The sequence below is a fragment of the Megalops cyprinoides genome, chromosome 11, assembly GCF_013368585.1.
Source record: "Megalops cyprinoides isolate fMegCyp1 chromosome 11, fMegCyp1.pri, whole genome shotgun sequence".
NCBI classification, from domain to species: domain Eukaryota; kingdom Metazoa; phylum Chordata; class Actinopteri; order Elopiformes; family Megalopidae; genus Megalops; species Megalops cyprinoides.
In genome coordinates this window covers 21,196,295-21,213,365 of record NC_050593.1, presented here as the reverse complement: position 1 = coordinate 21,213,365, position 17,071 = coordinate 21,196,295, and the positions used below count along the sequence as shown (strand labels likewise).

At 40.5% G+C, this 17,071-nt stretch overlaps 1 protein-coding gene across 1 annotated transcript in view; it reads right to left on the bottom strand.

Moving 5' to 3' along the window:
- Nucleotides 1-5,624: 5,624 nt before the first annotated feature.
- The window catches only part of edar (ectodysplasin A receptor), a 38,655-nt gene continuing 27,208 nt past the window's right edge, over nucleotides 5,625-17,071 (bottom strand). Inside the window, exons 6-12 of the mRNA XM_036541123.1 lie at nucleotides 14,812-14,895; nucleotides 14,398-14,523; nucleotides 14,048-14,122; nucleotides 11,639-11,711; nucleotides 9,945-10,119; nucleotides 9,544-9,604; nucleotides 5,625-6,433 (exon numbers count right to left, since the gene is read on the bottom strand). Coding sequence (XP_036397016.1) covers nucleotides 6,099-6,433; nucleotides 9,544-9,604; nucleotides 9,945-10,119; nucleotides 11,639-11,711; nucleotides 14,048-14,122; nucleotides 14,398-14,523; nucleotides 14,812-14,895 — 929 coding nt within the window. The 3' untranslated portion in view covers nucleotides 5,625-6,098. The remainder of the gene's footprint in view (nucleotides 6,434-9,543; nucleotides 9,605-9,944; nucleotides 10,120-11,638; nucleotides 11,712-14,047; nucleotides 14,123-14,397; nucleotides 14,524-14,811; nucleotides 14,896-17,071) is intronic.

Sequence of the window (17,071 nt, the reverse complement as noted above, 5' to 3'; positions counted from 1 at the left end):
GTTTTCCCCTGTCCTTTAAAAACCCGTCAGTTTGCGTGATCAAAATAACAAGACAACAATATTGTGAAATGCCTGTATTTACTTTAATTTAAATTGTTAATATTAACTCTGTTTGTGCTTTTGAATGGCTTGGCAGCAGGGATCTCTGAGGTTTTCAGATACATACAAAGTAAAAATATTTTCCAAGTACTGTTCAATCTACTGAAACACTTTTTAAGCAAAAATTACTTAATAGACCCTTAATTGACCATTAGTGGCTTGTAAAAAGAGCAAGTAATGGAAAGCAGGAGACTTGCATACGTCATGATGCACTGCTCAGTTTTAGGACTTCTCAGGACTTCCCCTTCTCAGTTGCTCAGTTATAGGATCACAATATAGTTTTACATTTATCCATACAATATTTTTTATGGTGGTGATAAACATTTATCTATTGCTGTTTATGTCCACAAGGATAGGTTTTCTAAATGTTCTTAAGGATTTTGCCTGAAACGTATTATTGTCCACATGCAACTGAGACCCCCCGCCCTCCTCAACACATACACACACAAAGAAACAGCCACCATGTTTAATTTAAAATAGTATGTGTGTTGTATTCTTTTACAAGCTCAGGGTTTATACCAAAAGCAATGGCTGCATGTTCATATTCACATTCACCTGTGTAAAGTGACATTTCTAAGCCTTTTTTCTTAAGTGAGATGCAATCACAGTGCTGCGGCAGACATAGTGGCTACAGCGTTCCGCCAGTCCCACTTCCTCCCCCTCCCCTCAGAAGGGCTGTAAATCGTCTCTCTTTCAGAGCTTAACTCATCCAAACACTGCTATTTGTTTTAATAAGTCTCTGTAGGAGTCTTAAATGCCAACAATTTTCCAATAAACTGTCAGTCCCTGATTTATTTATTTTCATTACTTTAATTACTCAGGGTTGAAAATACATTGATGCTATATATATATGTATAAAATGTATGTACACTGAAGAAAATCAGTAACAAAGTTGTGGTTTCAATAATTTATGTCTTGATACTTCTGCAGACCCCATGGAAATAATGGCATGTCCCCACTCTTGCAGTTTTTTGCTAACAACCATCATTAAAGTTATATTTATTTTTGGGAGAAAATGTTGCAATGATTAAGCCAGGAATTCAGATTTAGGTGAACATATTTGAAATTACAGATGACCACAACATATTTTTGTCAGATTGAGTACTGATAAAGATCACTCTAGTAAAATATGTTAAATGTGTTCTGTATAAATATGAATGTTGCAGAAAAAGGAGGTACCATCTAGTTCTCAACCCATCTAACCTGTTGTTAGTTATGCATTATATACTTTTGGATTGCCATTTATGGGAATGAAAAAAATTGATCACAGATGTGGACTCACCAAAGAATCCATGGACGTGGACTCCAGACCTCTGGAAACCCAAGTGCAAGCCTTGACAGAGAAACTGATGGCCGATCAAAATTTTCTTCTGGGTGAAATGTGGCCCACTGACAGCTCACCTCTTCCCCCAGTAGGCATAATTAGTGGAGGACTCCCATCAACGTCAGTGTCATGGGAGCTTAACTACCATTTATTGGCATGCCTTCCTCATGAGTGTTTCATTCCTTTTCTGAACTAGGCTGCACACATTAGCTTGGGAAATGTAAAACATTTTCCATGTTTCTTTGTGAAAACCTATGACATCCATAGTGTCAGATATGCCCAGCTAAAGACCTTGCATTGCATTGCATTTGATGATGCTGAGTTTTCAAGTTTCCATTACACACGATGTTGCTCTCCATTTGTTGGAGGATATATTTGTAAGAGAGAAGCAGGGTACACTGATAAGGCTACCCACATCTTGCTAGCTAAAAAAATGATCACTTCAAATCCAATTCAGAAGAGCCCTGGATATGCCTAATGCCCAGTGATCAGTAGTGAATACACACAAACTACAAGGGTTGTCCATCCTGTCTTCCTGTCAGGCCTCTCCTGAAGTGAAGGCAGATGTTCTGTAGTGGTGAGAGTAATCACGCCCATCTCTAGCCCCTGCAAACAGAGCAAGTAGAAGTACCTGCCCAAGGGCGTCCATTCTCCGCTCCCAATGCACGCAGAGTGTTAATAACGAGCTCTCACAAACGAGCCCTCCGGTAGCTGTCATCTCTGCACATCTTTAAAGGGAAGGGATTAGCTTCAAAACAGCTCTGTTTGAAATCTGAAGAAAGCCTGGGCTGCCCAGTGCTATCGAATTAAAGTTCAATTTTTTTTTGTTCTTTTAATACCCCACAGAAGATCACAGACAAGGGCCAGAATGATGTATTTCATTTTTTATTTCGCACATGGGAAGTATTGAATCAAGAGCACGTATTGGTTTTAATTTTGTAAGTGATATGTCGTAAAAATGAAGGACTGCACAAAATACAATAATTGCCATAATGTGAAGTAAAATGGTGCTGAAAGATTCAATTCTGATATTTTATCTCCACTATTTTAAGGATTAAATTTCTTAAACCGTTTGTCATTAAGAGATGACATTGGCTATAAGTTTGTTTTTATAACAGTCTGAGAGAAAAACGTACTTCCTCATATCAGTATGAATTTTACCTTTAACTAACTTCCACTTATGTCTCCTTGTCCTGCTGACAGAACTAATCTTGAAATAGTTTCTGTAGTCCACTCTAGTAATCCCTTTTAAAAATTTTAAAAACACAATCAGATTTCCTCCATCTCCCTTTCTTTGTAGACTAAAAAAATTGTCTTAACAGAAAGGAAGCGTGCTCTCTGTTGATTCTTAGAAACAGTTCTGCTCTTTAACCTCCAGTTCTCTGGAATGAGCCGTCAGAATTTTCCCCTCTCGTGAATGCATCAGTGACAGATGCAATAAAGCTGTTCCCTTGGCTGCAGATTTCCGAGGGAGAGCACGTGTGGGTTGTGATTTGCCACTGAGGCCAGTGTCTCGCTGCGGACGCTCTGTCACAGCGTGTTCTCAGTGACACACTGCAGGCACTGTGTCAGACTTTCCACCCAAAGTCTCCGTGTCCCCTAATGCACCGCTCCCCATCCCACACTGCACCCCATCCCACGTAATCCCTCCCTCACATTGCACCCAACGCTACATTGCACCCCATCCCACACTTCCCTGCCTAATGCAGCTTCCTCTCCCTTCCAATCCTACTGCATGTCAGCTTAATATGCTGCACAGCGTATGCATTAGACAAACCAGCTAAGGCTGACAACTATGACCCACCATCGCATTACAGTCACAAACTTTGTAACAAAAGCAGTTTGTTATTCATTTGTATGCCTGCTCTACCCCAGATGAAACTCCCTATCAACAACCAGTTTAGGATCAGTAGGTCACACAAAAATGTTTTAGTGCAGTCTAGTCTCTGGTTTTCATGCACCACCATTATTCACTCTTTTCCACAGTTAATTAACTCAGTTGTCTCAGTAGCATGTTGATGAATTAAAGGTATGAGGAGATGGGGAGCACTCTGTCTACCGCCACAGCCGTGAGGCAGGCATTATTGCTTCACTTTGTGCTTGCAGACTGCCTAAGCCTCCAGAAACAAAGTTGTCAGATCTTCATTTTCTCCACCAACAAAGAGGCGCCTGTGCTGGAGCCGTGGTTTTGCCCTCGAGCTGTAGGCAGCCATTAATCAGGCCGGATTGTTGTTGTAATTACCTGGCTGATCAGAGCTGAGCAAGGCGAGGCATCGGGCCCCACTTCTATGGTTGAGTGGAGAGGAGACGTGGAAGTTTACGGTGTCCTGGGGTTGGACCACACTCAGAGATACCACTGGATTCTCTCAGTCACTATCACAGGCAGCAGCGTTGATCCATACTTTCTGTACAGAAGTCACTAGTGTGGGGAGCAGTACTGATTTACGTTTCATCCAGAAATAGTTAAGAGAAAGTTTCAGGGCTGAATCCCAGCAGGGGTTCTTGAACATACTATATGATGGTAGACCAATAAGATGCTTATCTGCTTCTCTGGCCAGAATGGGGTTCCACAGAGTTGGTTTTGTATGTTGAAGTAATGTATAGATGAATGATAAAAAAATTATTTAAAAAAACAGACTTCCCCAACACTGTCTATTATAAAAAAGTAAATTTGTGAAAGACAGCAACATGGGCAATAAGGTACCAATCAGAGAAACACAAAATGTCCATTTAATTTTAACCTTTTTTATTGATAGCCCTTTATTGGTATGTATGTACAGTAATAAGTTATATATACACTTACATTTTGTTTCCTTTGGCATTTGGCTTGTTTTTCTTGAACACTATTATATGACGTACTGTAAAGATGAGGTAAATGGAACTGGTTTGTACAGATAGTTTGTACACCAATGATTTAATCTGCCACACTATTTACAAGACAATATAACCTTCTAATGAAGTTTAATCCTGTTTGTCAATGGACAAGGAGAAAGCTTAGATATCAGGAATACATGCTAAATGAGAAACATCATACATGGAGATTCATTCATTTACACTGCCAGAGTCCTGCTCCTGTTGTAACATAGTCCTGGTGTCTTTGTCCTTGAAGGAAGTCAAAGCTCCTGTACAAATAACCTGAAGCTCACTGGTTTAAAAATGTGTTTTCATTTCATTGTGCTTGAGATGTCAAAAATGAAGACTGCTGCTTGTTTTCCGGAGCACAAAAACACAACTTCAGAAGATAAATATACAGTAGAGTATCCCGTACAAAAACACTGTATAAAAATAAACTAGACCAATTTCTCTCATCCTGTTTGGGGAGAAAAAAAACTTGACAAAAATGGCAATACTAGAAACAGGAATATTTCAGCTAGTAACTGAACTGAACTAAATACAGAAGAAATTGTATTCCTACAGTTTGTCTCCTAAGGAATACTTGTCACATGAAGGTTATGGTCACATATTACACGACCAGCCCGGCATTCCCAATAAGATGGTCATGATATATGGCATCTTGTTTATTGAGCAAGTGACAGAATGATCATCCCGTACAAAACAAGTTGGCTGTCTTCAGACATTCAGCTTGCAGTTAAGCACTTAGGCAGCTGCGTATCTGTGTATATTGGCTACTTTTATGGCTTCTCTGTTTGGGCTTTATTAGTTAAGTGGGTGCTGGAAATCACAGTCATTTTGCACCACAACTTTAAACCACCACTTTTCAACCAATTAAAACCAGCAGCAACAACAAACCGCAGGAGGCGAGTGTGCAGAGTTTAGGAGGGGGCTCGTCGGGGCCTTCCTTCTCACAACCTCCGTAGATGAATCTGACATGGTGAGAGTTTAATACTGATGAGCTCATGCAGTCCCACCAACATCTTACCACACTGAAACATAAGCCTGCCACGTACATTACAGTCCATTCAACGTTTAAAGCACCCAAATAGAGCTGTAGGATCTAACAACGCTTTGGGATGAGACTCAGCATTCTGAATCTGTTGAAATACTCAAGAATTGCACAATATTCCATGTATGGCCGCAAGCAGATGGCTTTAAAAGCATTTTAGTGGTAATTTGGGCAGGAATTGGATTCATGCAATGATGAAGGAATAATAGGGAATCGTTGCCTGCTTGTATTAGAACCGTGTGTGTGTTCATCCTGCTTGGCTTATGCTGTTCAGGATATTGATTTTTTTTTTTTAAAAAAAAGGGCACTTGCTATTAAAATTTTTACCAGAAGTCTGTTGAAAGGCTTTAACCTGCATTTCACTTCTTCCTCTCAACTCCTGATCTCACACTTGAAATTTGGTCCCTGCAATCAAATCACCACAATGGATGGGAACGTTTCTCCAAGAAACAACAACTTAATAAAAAGGAAAAAAAAGTCTTAACAGGAGTGTCCTGTGCCTCAGTTTACTGCCATCCATTTTTTCAGCCTTATTGTAACAAAACAGATTAGTTTTGCAGAAAAACAAGAACTAATCCGCAAAGGAACAAAAGTCCACACTAGGCTTAATTTCCATAAGCCCTAGCTGTTCCCAGTAATTTGGTGGCACGCCTGTGTGATATTAGAATGACAGAGAGGGGAGGACCCTGGCTGTGTGTCACAGCGCCACAGCCTGGGGAGACGAGAGAGAATTCTTCATGTGGAACGGAGCAGTGGGGGGGGGGGCTGGACTCAAATGCTGGCGCAGCGAGAGGAGAGGGCGTGGCTGGTGGGCGTGGCTCCCTCCACTCCGCCCAGGATGTCCGTGCATAGAGACTCGACCGCATCCAGGCGCTCGATCTGCACCAGCTTGGTGAGCAGGTCCGGGATGCTGTACCCTGCCGTGCTGATGCGGTCGAACAGCTGCATGCCGTCCGTCATGCCGCCGATCTCGTCCCGCTTCAGGCCGAAGCTCTCCGCCAGGTGGCGCCACGTCTTCACCACCGCCTTGTCGGTGTTGTAGGTGGAGCTCAGCATGCGGCTGGTTTTCTCCAGGCAGTCGAAGGGCAGCTCCGTAGGGCTGAGACCTGTGGACAACAGGGACAGGGCGACGTCACTTCACTGTGACGGTGTAGCGATGGACCACGGAACGTGGCATTACTTTAGAGAAACTTCATTCAGATAGCAGCAGTGAGCAGGGCTCTCTTCTCTGTTACACTACATTACATGTTGAACTGTAGCATAGTACAGAAACCAGCTTTTGGAAAGCTTTGCTTGTAGCATTTGAAATCCATGCTTGCAGCGTCAGTGTTTTTGTGTTTAAACTACTAAGAAGTTCATACATGCTGTATGTATACATGCTAAAATGGAGACAAGTAAATACACAATATCGGATGGCTAAGAAAAGATAATTTAGATAGTCCAAACGAAGTTATTGGTTTAATCAGATTTGCATCTGTGTGACACTGTTGGTTGCACCTGGTTTTCATCTTCATTTTGGATCCAGGTACGGCTCTAAGACATTTATGCTAAGTAGAATGCTAAATCTTCCTCAGCGTTGTTTAATTAGAACTCATTAGTTTAACTCATTTATTTAAGTGAGTGCTGTGTTAATGACTGGAGATTAACTGTCATCCAGTCTGTTGCTGAAGAGTAAACACTATAGTAACTTTTGTAAAAAAAAAAAAAAAAAGTTTTCTCACTGCACTAGAAATTCTTTTTTTTTTTTTGAAGGTCACTGCTAATTTCTCACAACCGCAACACTGCAGATGGCTTTAATTTCGCTGTCAAAACAAGAAGCAGGAGGCAGCTCACACATGAACCGTTCCTCTGGAAAAGCCCCTTTCCAAAAGGTTCGCCTCATTTGTTCAGCGTTAATGTATTCAGGAGAGATACACGACATACGACAGATGTGTACAGATGCCTTTATGAAGAACAGACTCCTATTCATTTCCAGACGCACTAGAGTGAGCTCATCCAATGGAACAGAGTTTTTTTCATGGTAGCTGGTTTCATGTACACACGTACAGCAGCACCTCTCCCGAGCATTTTGCAGTCAACAGTGTAAAGAAAGGCTGTGATTGGCCTGTGTTTAACTGCAGGGAAGGGTTGCGATTGGGCATTGAATAAGCTGAGTCTGTGACTGGTTTTTGTTTAGCTACAAAGAATGGAGCTGTGATCAGCCTTTGTTTCACTGCACTAAGAAAAGCTGCTGTTATTGACCTGTGTTTAGTTACACTGAAAGAAGCTGTGATTGGCTTTATATTATAGAAAGATATTATAGAGAAAGGAAAGCGTGTCAGATGGATAAATCTTGGGCTGTACCCCAGTCTGCATTTTTGCTCACTTGACCTAAGCACATCTCCTCAAAATGGCACCAATTCACTTAGTTGAGGGTATCCTGATCTGCAAAAGGAACTTTCAGTTGCCCTCAGTTGCTCCCTTCAAGTATGTGTACAAGCCTATTAACTTTCACTTTTGGTGTGGCATCCCAGGATCCCTTTTATTTGGAATACTAGGGTGCGCATTTGTGCAATCTGATTTTTTTTCAGATTTTACAAGGAGTTCCATTCAGCCACAAGGACACCAAAAACATTATAACATTACCACAAACAGTACTGAATTTTACTGTATGAATGAACTTTTCTTACAGTCATTTCTTCTGTTAACTTTTAATTAAAAGTTAACAGAAACTGTGACAAACAATTTTACAGTTTCATGTATTCATTTGCCAGATGCTCTTTTCCAGTGTGACTTATGAAAAGCTTGTGCCTGGATTTCCACACTCAAACCAGTGGGAATAAGATCATGATCTGGTTATCAAGCAGTGATTGTCAATAGTTAGAAATCCAAAACATTTCATACCAATTGCTAGCCTTTTTTGCATAAAGCCAGATTTACAATTGGCTGCCCTTATAGACAAGTAGAAAAAATTCCCACGTGATAAACCTTTGTATGATGGTAGTTACAACAGTGCAACAACAATAGTTTGAATAATTAAGGAGAATTGTAGTTCACTTTTTAAGCCATTATGTGGGCTTTGGGAAAGCTGAAAAGCGATGTACTGTAAATGTTCATATTCACTTTGTTAATGGTGAAGGACTTGTCCTGTACAACTAGTGGTACCTGCCATCCCTTCAGTACGGGCCATCATTCAGTATCTCTGGATAGTCAAGTGTTTAGGCTCAGCGTGTAAGCTCAGACTCACACCAGGCTAATAAAGAATCTTGTTCTCATAATGAAGAACAATAAAAACGGGAATAGAGGGTGAAATATAGTGATTGTGGGAACTACAGTATGCTGTCATGCTGTTACTGTCTCAAACTGCCACCTTTCCCTCTTATCCTCTCTAGGTGTGCATGCTTATGAGCAGAGGCCTGATGTCAAGTGTATTCCAATGGCATACTTGCAATAGCTTATGTTTCCAGAGATTCCTCCCCCTAACCCTTTCCAAACTACTAAACCATTAAAGCATTAAAGGATTTTGTATCTCATACTTTACTTTTGTTTTCATGCCACAAACCTGCATGCAATAACCTCGCCCTAAACCTTGAGGTAGAATATGAAAAAAAAACATGATAGAAATAATACTTTGCAGCTTTTAGTGATGAATCTCAAGCTAAGATGGTTCAATTTGCAAAGTTCTGCATACTTGTGGGATTCACTGAGACTTAGCGAGCATAGCTGAAGGAAATACAGCGGGGGATGTCATTTTGCAATTGCATTTGATTAATTCAAGCGCACTGCTTAATCATTATTGTGATTTCATAATTATTGTACTAGGTCTCACGCTAGGATGTTACAATTTGCATGTCTTGAAATGTAACATTTCAATGTACCATCTAGCATGCTAGATACTTTGAATTCAAGATTAATAATGTAAGATTGAATGAGTATCAGATTTAACTAAAAAAAACTTAGTACTAATTCCCCAGCAAATTGGTGATAATTCATGAAGTAATACTGTCACTAAAGTGCTTGTTTGTACCCATTCCCTCTTGAACTTGTGTATCCACTTGGTTACCTTTGGGGTGACATCAGGAAAATGCCATGCAAAATGACTTTGGGATGCAGTTTATGTGTTTGACAATGTCAGACTGTCTCCTCACCAAAGAAATTCACAGAACAATGTGGTCTGGTTTGATCTGTGTGTGTTGGGGGAAGATAGGAGCACAGTGTTGTGTATGAAACCACTCACCCTCTGCCACGCTGCACGCTTTTGTGTAAAGGTCCAAGATTTTTTTCCTTCGACTCTGAATCTGCAACAACCAAAAACGAGAAGAAGAAACCTCTAAACCTCTGAAACACAGCAGAGGCATATTTAAAAAGAAAATATAACTGTATTTCTTCACATAAATAACAATAAAAAATAATCATGATCTGCAAAAGATACAAGTCACAGATGAATTAAGGGTATCCGCTTGTTTTAAGGGAACAAAAATTAAAATGGGTATCTGCATATCCATATAGAGTAAATATCTTCCATTGAATCTGTTTTGTTTTGCTTTTTTTCCTATGAAGCATAGATGAGTAACGGTACTGCATTGTAGCAGTAGACTGTCCTAATACTAATAGTGGACTGCTCAGTTGTTGGCTCACCCCAGTTGACTTGCTACTGTTGTTATTGGTGGAGGAACAAGTCTTTTCTCTGGTGAGGTGAACCAGGGACAGCAGACACAGGTCTGTGGTCCCCTGCTTCTCCAGCGCTGCCTCCTCGTCACTGTCAATGCTACGGCTCAGCAGCTGCTCATTCTCTGAGGACGCATCATTCTCACTGTGGACAGAGGGGACGCTGCAAAGTTAGTCTCTCTCTTTCAGTCTCTGTACCTCATCCAAGACCCTGCCCCCACTGACTACCTCACCCACTCACTGTCATTCTTAAACTCTCCAGGAGCATTCATTATTATAATACATATGTATATATGTGTTGCTATGGCAATGATTGTCTTCTTGGACTACAATGAAACCGACTCTGACTATTAACACATCCAGAAAGGCTGCGATTGGTCAATTAGACGACAGAGAAAAGACTGTGATTGGCCCTGACTGCACTGAGCATGCCCTCTGTCCTGTGTTTTCCAGCAAATGCGTCTTGTTGACACTCGGAGCACAGAGAAGCTCACAGGATGTCATTGTTTCACAGTCATCTGATACCTGCAGTGGCTTGGCAGCCAGCTCAATGAATTCGCACATCTTCTGGCATGCACAGCCCAGATACGCTGTTTACCGTTCCTGCTGAGGGAAGGGATTGTTCCTGCTGGTAGAAATGCCTCTTCGCTACCTTGTGTACCGTGCACAGACATTCACAAAGGTTCTTTTACTACATTCTGCGTAAATTTCTGCATCGATGTATGTGTGTTTATCTGTGTGCTTCAGAATACACTATTTATATCTGAACCTGTATGTAATTAGCTACACAGTAACTGCATATGTGCGCATGTGCTTAAGCACACGCAGTTGTCTGTGTACATGGGCATGCCTGTGTCGTTTGTGTCTTCATCATTCTTTGTGTTTGTGTGTGACTCTCAGCATGTCTGCATGTGTGTGTCTGTGAGTGAAACAATAGCCCCTCATTGTGTGTCCCGGGTCACTGAGAGGAACTGCCAATGCCAATGACTTTCCACAGACATGAAAAAAAGGGTTTAAGGCGAAAAGCTGTCATCCTTTAGAACAGTGCTGTTTTCACCTGGTGGTTTGGCTGGGACTGTGTGTAATTATCAGCCGCTCCATTATGTTTGTGTAAATGAACATCTCCTGTGAAAACCCAGGCTTCGGGGCACATTTGTGTACAACTACCTCATCCCTCTGAAGCCACATAATGTTTCCAGTAAAAAAATCCTCAAGTGAACTTGGTTTTTCCACAGTGTGCCCATTTAGAGGGGTGCACAAAAAGCCCTTCCCAAACTCTTCTCTTTACCAAAGGGGCCAACAGCTCAGCCTCAACTGCTAGAACTTGTCCTGTGGGTGACTTAATTACTAGCTGATCCCAAGCAGAAAATCAGATAAAAAAATCACCTTTTTGTGGGCTCCATTTCAAGTTGCAACACACTGTTCCTGTCCCATCCTACTTTAAAGACCTATAACCTCTTTTTGCACTTATGTCAGAAAACCCAGGACTAGTGCCTGTTTTAAGGATGGACATTGTCTGTCTGTTTTTTGTGTATTGTGGCCAGATTTCTTAGAAATTGTTGTAAAACGTTTTTCTTGAGATGTAAACTTGATCTTAACATCAAAGAGCAGGCTTTTGAGGGAGTACAGTTTGGTCTGGCATGCATGAGGATGTTCCTGCTTACCTTTTCACCGCCTTTGGTGGAGTGGGCTTCAGTTTGTCAAATTCATCTTTTTCTGTGAAGATGACTACATTTTCTGTAAAAGAAACAGTGCAGCCCTTATGAGGATTTCAGAATGGTTTCTCATTAGGGATACTGTGTCTGCTGTGGATTAATCCTGAGAAAATTATTTTTAAAGTTATAGGAGGCTGAACCATGCTTTGCATTTTTTTATTTACAAAAAATGTAAGAAAGAAAGAAAACCACTTTGTATTTTGCTACATTAAATAAAATTGTTAGAGAGACCAACATGTGCCAAATAAAGCATGTCACAGCGGTAATCTCCTTAAAAACTATGATGAGGAACAAGTACACCACCTAAGAAGCTGGAAATGAACAAGTTTCCAACTTGTCTTCCAGAAGCTTGTGCTGGCAGTGCAATTTAACTGTAATGATTCTTATTTGAGCAATTACTGATTAATGTGCTCTGAGCGATATTGATGCTGTCGATCACAGTTAATCCTGATGCTGATACTAAAGGCGTTGCTTTCATGAAAAAGACAGTGGGCCATTTATATACAGGTGAAGTGAGGCTTGCAGAGAAGCCCTGTTTTTATCTTTCCCATTTTGCAGCTTAACAGTCACCAGGACAAGAAAGATTAAAGTTGTGATCCAGGATTCTTTTTTTCATCAGAAAGGTTTAAAGCACACAGGTGAAGCAGATGTGCCTTATGGAACCCAAAACCTTTTACCTACTGAAGTAGTCACCTGACTACTACACCACACAGCTTCCTTCATTGGAAAGCCCATAGCATCAGCTTGGACACTGTGTAATTTAGCTACCATATGAGTTGCTTTTTCAGACCATTATTATGAACAACATGGAACTATAGAGTTATGCAAGATGGTACATTATTTATGGTTGGGATGAATGGATTTGAGTCAAGTTGATTCTTTAGAACGTATTAGAACAAAATAGTTTAATTCCCAAGGTTTTATAAAAATATACTGTCCTACACTAGGCTATGTTTACCATTACATGCTACATATCCTGCCATGTCCAAGAATTACCATATCAGAAGCTTTATTGTGCACCACTGTCAAGTCAAGCAAATATTTTAAATGTGACTTTTCAGTACATTTAACTGCTGATGAACACATTAAATGATTCATGAACTACATTAATTCATAACATGTTCAGACATGTTTTATCATTATTCTTATCCTTATTATATAGGTCACATTTTACAAGAGACTTCAGGATGGGGCAGATACTCTTCTCTTCATGACAGTCTTGGGTGACACAAAGAGGCCTGGACATAACTCAGTATCCCCTAGATTGCCTGCAGGGAAAAATACCTGAAAGCACTAGTAATAGCACTTGGCTGATTTTATTTTTTATGTAAAACACTTGACAGGAACACTTCAATTGTTTTTCTCTGCAGTAGACCACGGTAGCGTGATAGGGTACAAGTGTGATAACAAACATGGCCTGTTACCCAAAGGTTGCTGTCTCCCGCCCGTGAGGCAATGCTGTTGTACCCTTGAGCTATGTAAAAGATCCAGCTGTATAAATGGATAACATGACAAATTTGTATGTTGTGTGTGTTGCTCTGGATAAGAGCCTCTGCTAAGCAACTGTAATGTAGCCATCAACAAAACATGTAAGCAATTTACTGGAGGAAGTAATGTGATAGTTTTTACTATCTGAAAACATTTGTGCATGGCTGCCTCCTGACAACCATATTTGGTAAGTACAGTTGAATGTATAATGAGTGCCTCATTTGTTTGGTATTGTTTTATTGTTTCAAAGATTTATAACTATGTCATCAAAATGCCTTTAAATGGTGGATATTATTGATATAATTTACCTTTGAATGCATGATTTAGAATGGTCAAAAAAGTCTGAGAAACATCAGAGCATTTGATGTCTTTTTAGCCTATATATAAAACCCATCTTAAGCATTGTCCTCTAAGAAGACCACCTCTCTCTTATGAATTCTGACATCTTGTTGCCAGTGGGAGTCCAGACAGCCTGATCTAGGCCTTGCACCAGAGGTATGCAAACCACTACACTGTCAAAAAACACAAAAAGCAGTCACACATTCAGAATGACGGACCACACCAAACCCAACTTAGCTTAGGTTTATTTGAGGGTTGTCAGCAACCCAATGCGATGCAGCGTGTGCTCTGCCCGTGTGTCCCTCTTGAAGGCGTGTTGCTGTTTGAGCTCTCATTGAAGCCACATGTGGCCTAAAATAATGGTTCCCTGTACAAGGACCCGGTGTGACCTGGGTCATGCTGTTCTTATGCCTTGGTTTATAACAGGAGGTAAACTGAGCACCGCAAGAGAGAATCAGAGGGTGACAGTAACATGTTTTTCAGGAATCCCTCTTCACTGTTTAGACAAGACAAGAAATGAGAGTGTCTTACCTTGGGCATCTTTCTTATCTTCCTGCTTGTTGGTCTGTGCTTCTACTGCCTTCACCACCTGGCCAGAGCAGCATGCTGGAGATCATATACACCATCAGTTTGCTGTGGATCTCAGGGGATATGTGAAAACTGCATTTTCCTTCATGCCCTTCAGAATGGATCTTTTCTTCCCTTCCAACACCCCTGGTTTGCACTAAAATGGTTTTGAGTAGAATTACTTTTACTTTGGGCTCATTTTCATATGATCTATAAGCATTTGACTCTGTGTGTGTCTGACCGTCCTAAAATCTAAGTGCGAGTATGTGTGTGCATGCAAGCTCTTGGTGAGGAGTGTGTGTGTTCGGACTCACCCTGGCCGCTGGGTTTGGCCTTTAGTATATAGAACATGATGATCAGTACTATGGCGATTGCCATGATGAAGATGGTGGACATGGCAATGATGAGAGCTGTTGCTAAGTGGCCTTGCCCAGATGGATCTTAGACAAAGAGAACACAAAACATCAACAGTCCATACAGGCATTGAAGGAGACCACAGCAATTTCAAACATGTCTAAGGAGCAGAACAAGAAGGCATAGCTTGATTGGACTGTTTGAATTCATCTGGTAAATACAACCATGTACGTTATAGTATGTTTTTAAGTTGTGAATGGGTCTATTGATTACAATGGAGTTACTATTTGAAGTCTAGAATTGTTAATGTTTTCAGCCAATGTGTGGTGTGCTGGCTGACGTGGTGAATGGCAGGACACCAAGGTGTGCCAGACCTTTGTGCGGCTGTGGAAAGATGGTTGTGCTGGTGGAGGAGACACTGGTGGCACGGCCTGATGACAAAGCTGTGGTACGCATGCCTGCAACACAGGACAGCATCCAAAATGACATCTCTGCATCGACTCATTTACACTGATCCATACAAACTCACACAACGCAATTTCAGAGTCATCTACAAAAATTCACTGCCATATAAGATCAACACAGTGCAAACAGAAGACAAAGCCTAAAAAAACATGCCCTAAAAAAGTTTTGTTTTTTTTGTATTTTTATGAGACTTATAAACGATGCTGTCCAAACCTAATAATAGTTGTACATGAAAATTAAATTTTGTTTTACACATGGTGCCATTTGCAGCTAATAATGACAGGATTTCTGGCCACGTTCAGCCCTGTGAGCTAATAAGCAGAAATATAAGATTGGTTTTGAAAGCTCATTTTATTCAGCCTGACATAATCTAATAGTTTTGGCACTTGTGATTATAGACTAAACTAGGTTATGTTATTTCTTGAGTGATGGGTGCTGCATGTTCATTGAGGGTTACACGCTTCTGCCATTAACAGTGCCAATACTATGATGATCATTGAGATATAATTAATCATGTTGAACTGTTTTACACACTCAGCAATTTTCAAAGATATTTTATCCTGGTTCAGAACTGTGTTTGTTATTTTCAGGTGATGACACTTTTAAAGCAACACCATGTTGTGATCTCATGTGCTGACTTCCAATGCCAGAGAGGAGACGACAAATTTATATGTGTTCCTTGCATGGTATGAGCTAAATTTGACTTGGTATTATGTGTCTGGTTTGAGGTAATCACTGAAATACTCATGCTGGTGAAAGCAAGATGAATGACTAACAGAATCAAATGAGCAATGGCTTCTCTTTGCCAGACTTTATTTTCAACTCTTACTTCAGTGGGTGTCTGTAGAACCTGAGCTTTGTCAGATAGCTTTGTCATATGCCAAACTGAAAGAAGTATGTTATGTTGTATTCTAGGAGCGTACCTTCGAGCCATCTATTTACTATTCATTCCCTGTGTGAGTTCAGTCCGTTGGACAGAGTATGTACTGCTGAAGCTACAATTGCTGCAATGTGCTACGCCATCACTCATTTAGTATAGTTGTTAAACTCAACAAGCCATCTTAAACCCTTGTTAGTTATTATGGTTTCTGGCAATCCCCAGCGGCATGCATTATTACCAGTTATTAATGCCATTGTGCATTAAACTGCCTTGTGAAATTCCCTGTGGGTTTTAGTCAGGCTAGCCGATGCTGTAGAATGATAGAGGGCTTATGCTCCTCTGCAAAAAAAAGTAGAAGTCAGCCCCTCAATCGACAAGGAATGGCTTTTTCCACTTACAGATGTAGTAGTGGTACACCACTAAATCTGTGAAAATAATGAACGCACTTTAGGCAAAATAATTCAGCATCTGTCCTGGTGGTGTAATAAACATTTGGACCAATGATAAAGAAAGAGTAGTCAGTGGACCTGATGTGAAGAAAATGTCTAGTTGAAACTCAACATAACCTAATGCAAAGAAGTTACCCAAACAGAATTGCACCACAGATTGAAAAATGAATTAGTAGTTATTAAATGTCTGCTATTGAAAACGGAAAGGAAGCAACCATGCAGTCATTTGAAAAATTAATCCTACAGTTATGTGTTCATTTGTTCTTCTTGTGGAGACTCAGTGGGAGGATCTGTGAAGGTTGATATTAACTGTTCATCCTGAAAAATACTAAAAACATTTATTTATCCTGACTAACTGCCAGACCATCAGAATTCCATTAGTTTCACAATGGCTCTTTTAGTTAATTCTCCCCTTGTTGGCAATAAGCTTAAATAATGAGGAATACAACTGTAACAGTTTACAGACAAACTGCTAAAAAGTTGGAACTGGACTATGGAAAAAGACTCACTATAGCAAGTATTTGTAAATCAGTTTTATAAGGCCAGTTGACTTTGTGTGTGTATGTCCAAATATGAGATTCCCCATAGCCTTTTGAAATGCAGAGTAAACAGGTTGTGGAAAGGCATCCAATCAACACTTGCAGTCAGGTCACATGTTTAGTTCTTTTGGAACCTTAATTGTCACTTTCATTACTTTAGTCATGACTGTGACTAATGACAATACGATTAGCAAAAGTTAACAAATATGAGGGTGGCAGCGTAGCATCGTGGTAAGGAGCAGCACTCGTAACCGAAAGATTGCTGGTTTGATTCCCCACAGGAGCCCTGCTGCTGTACCGT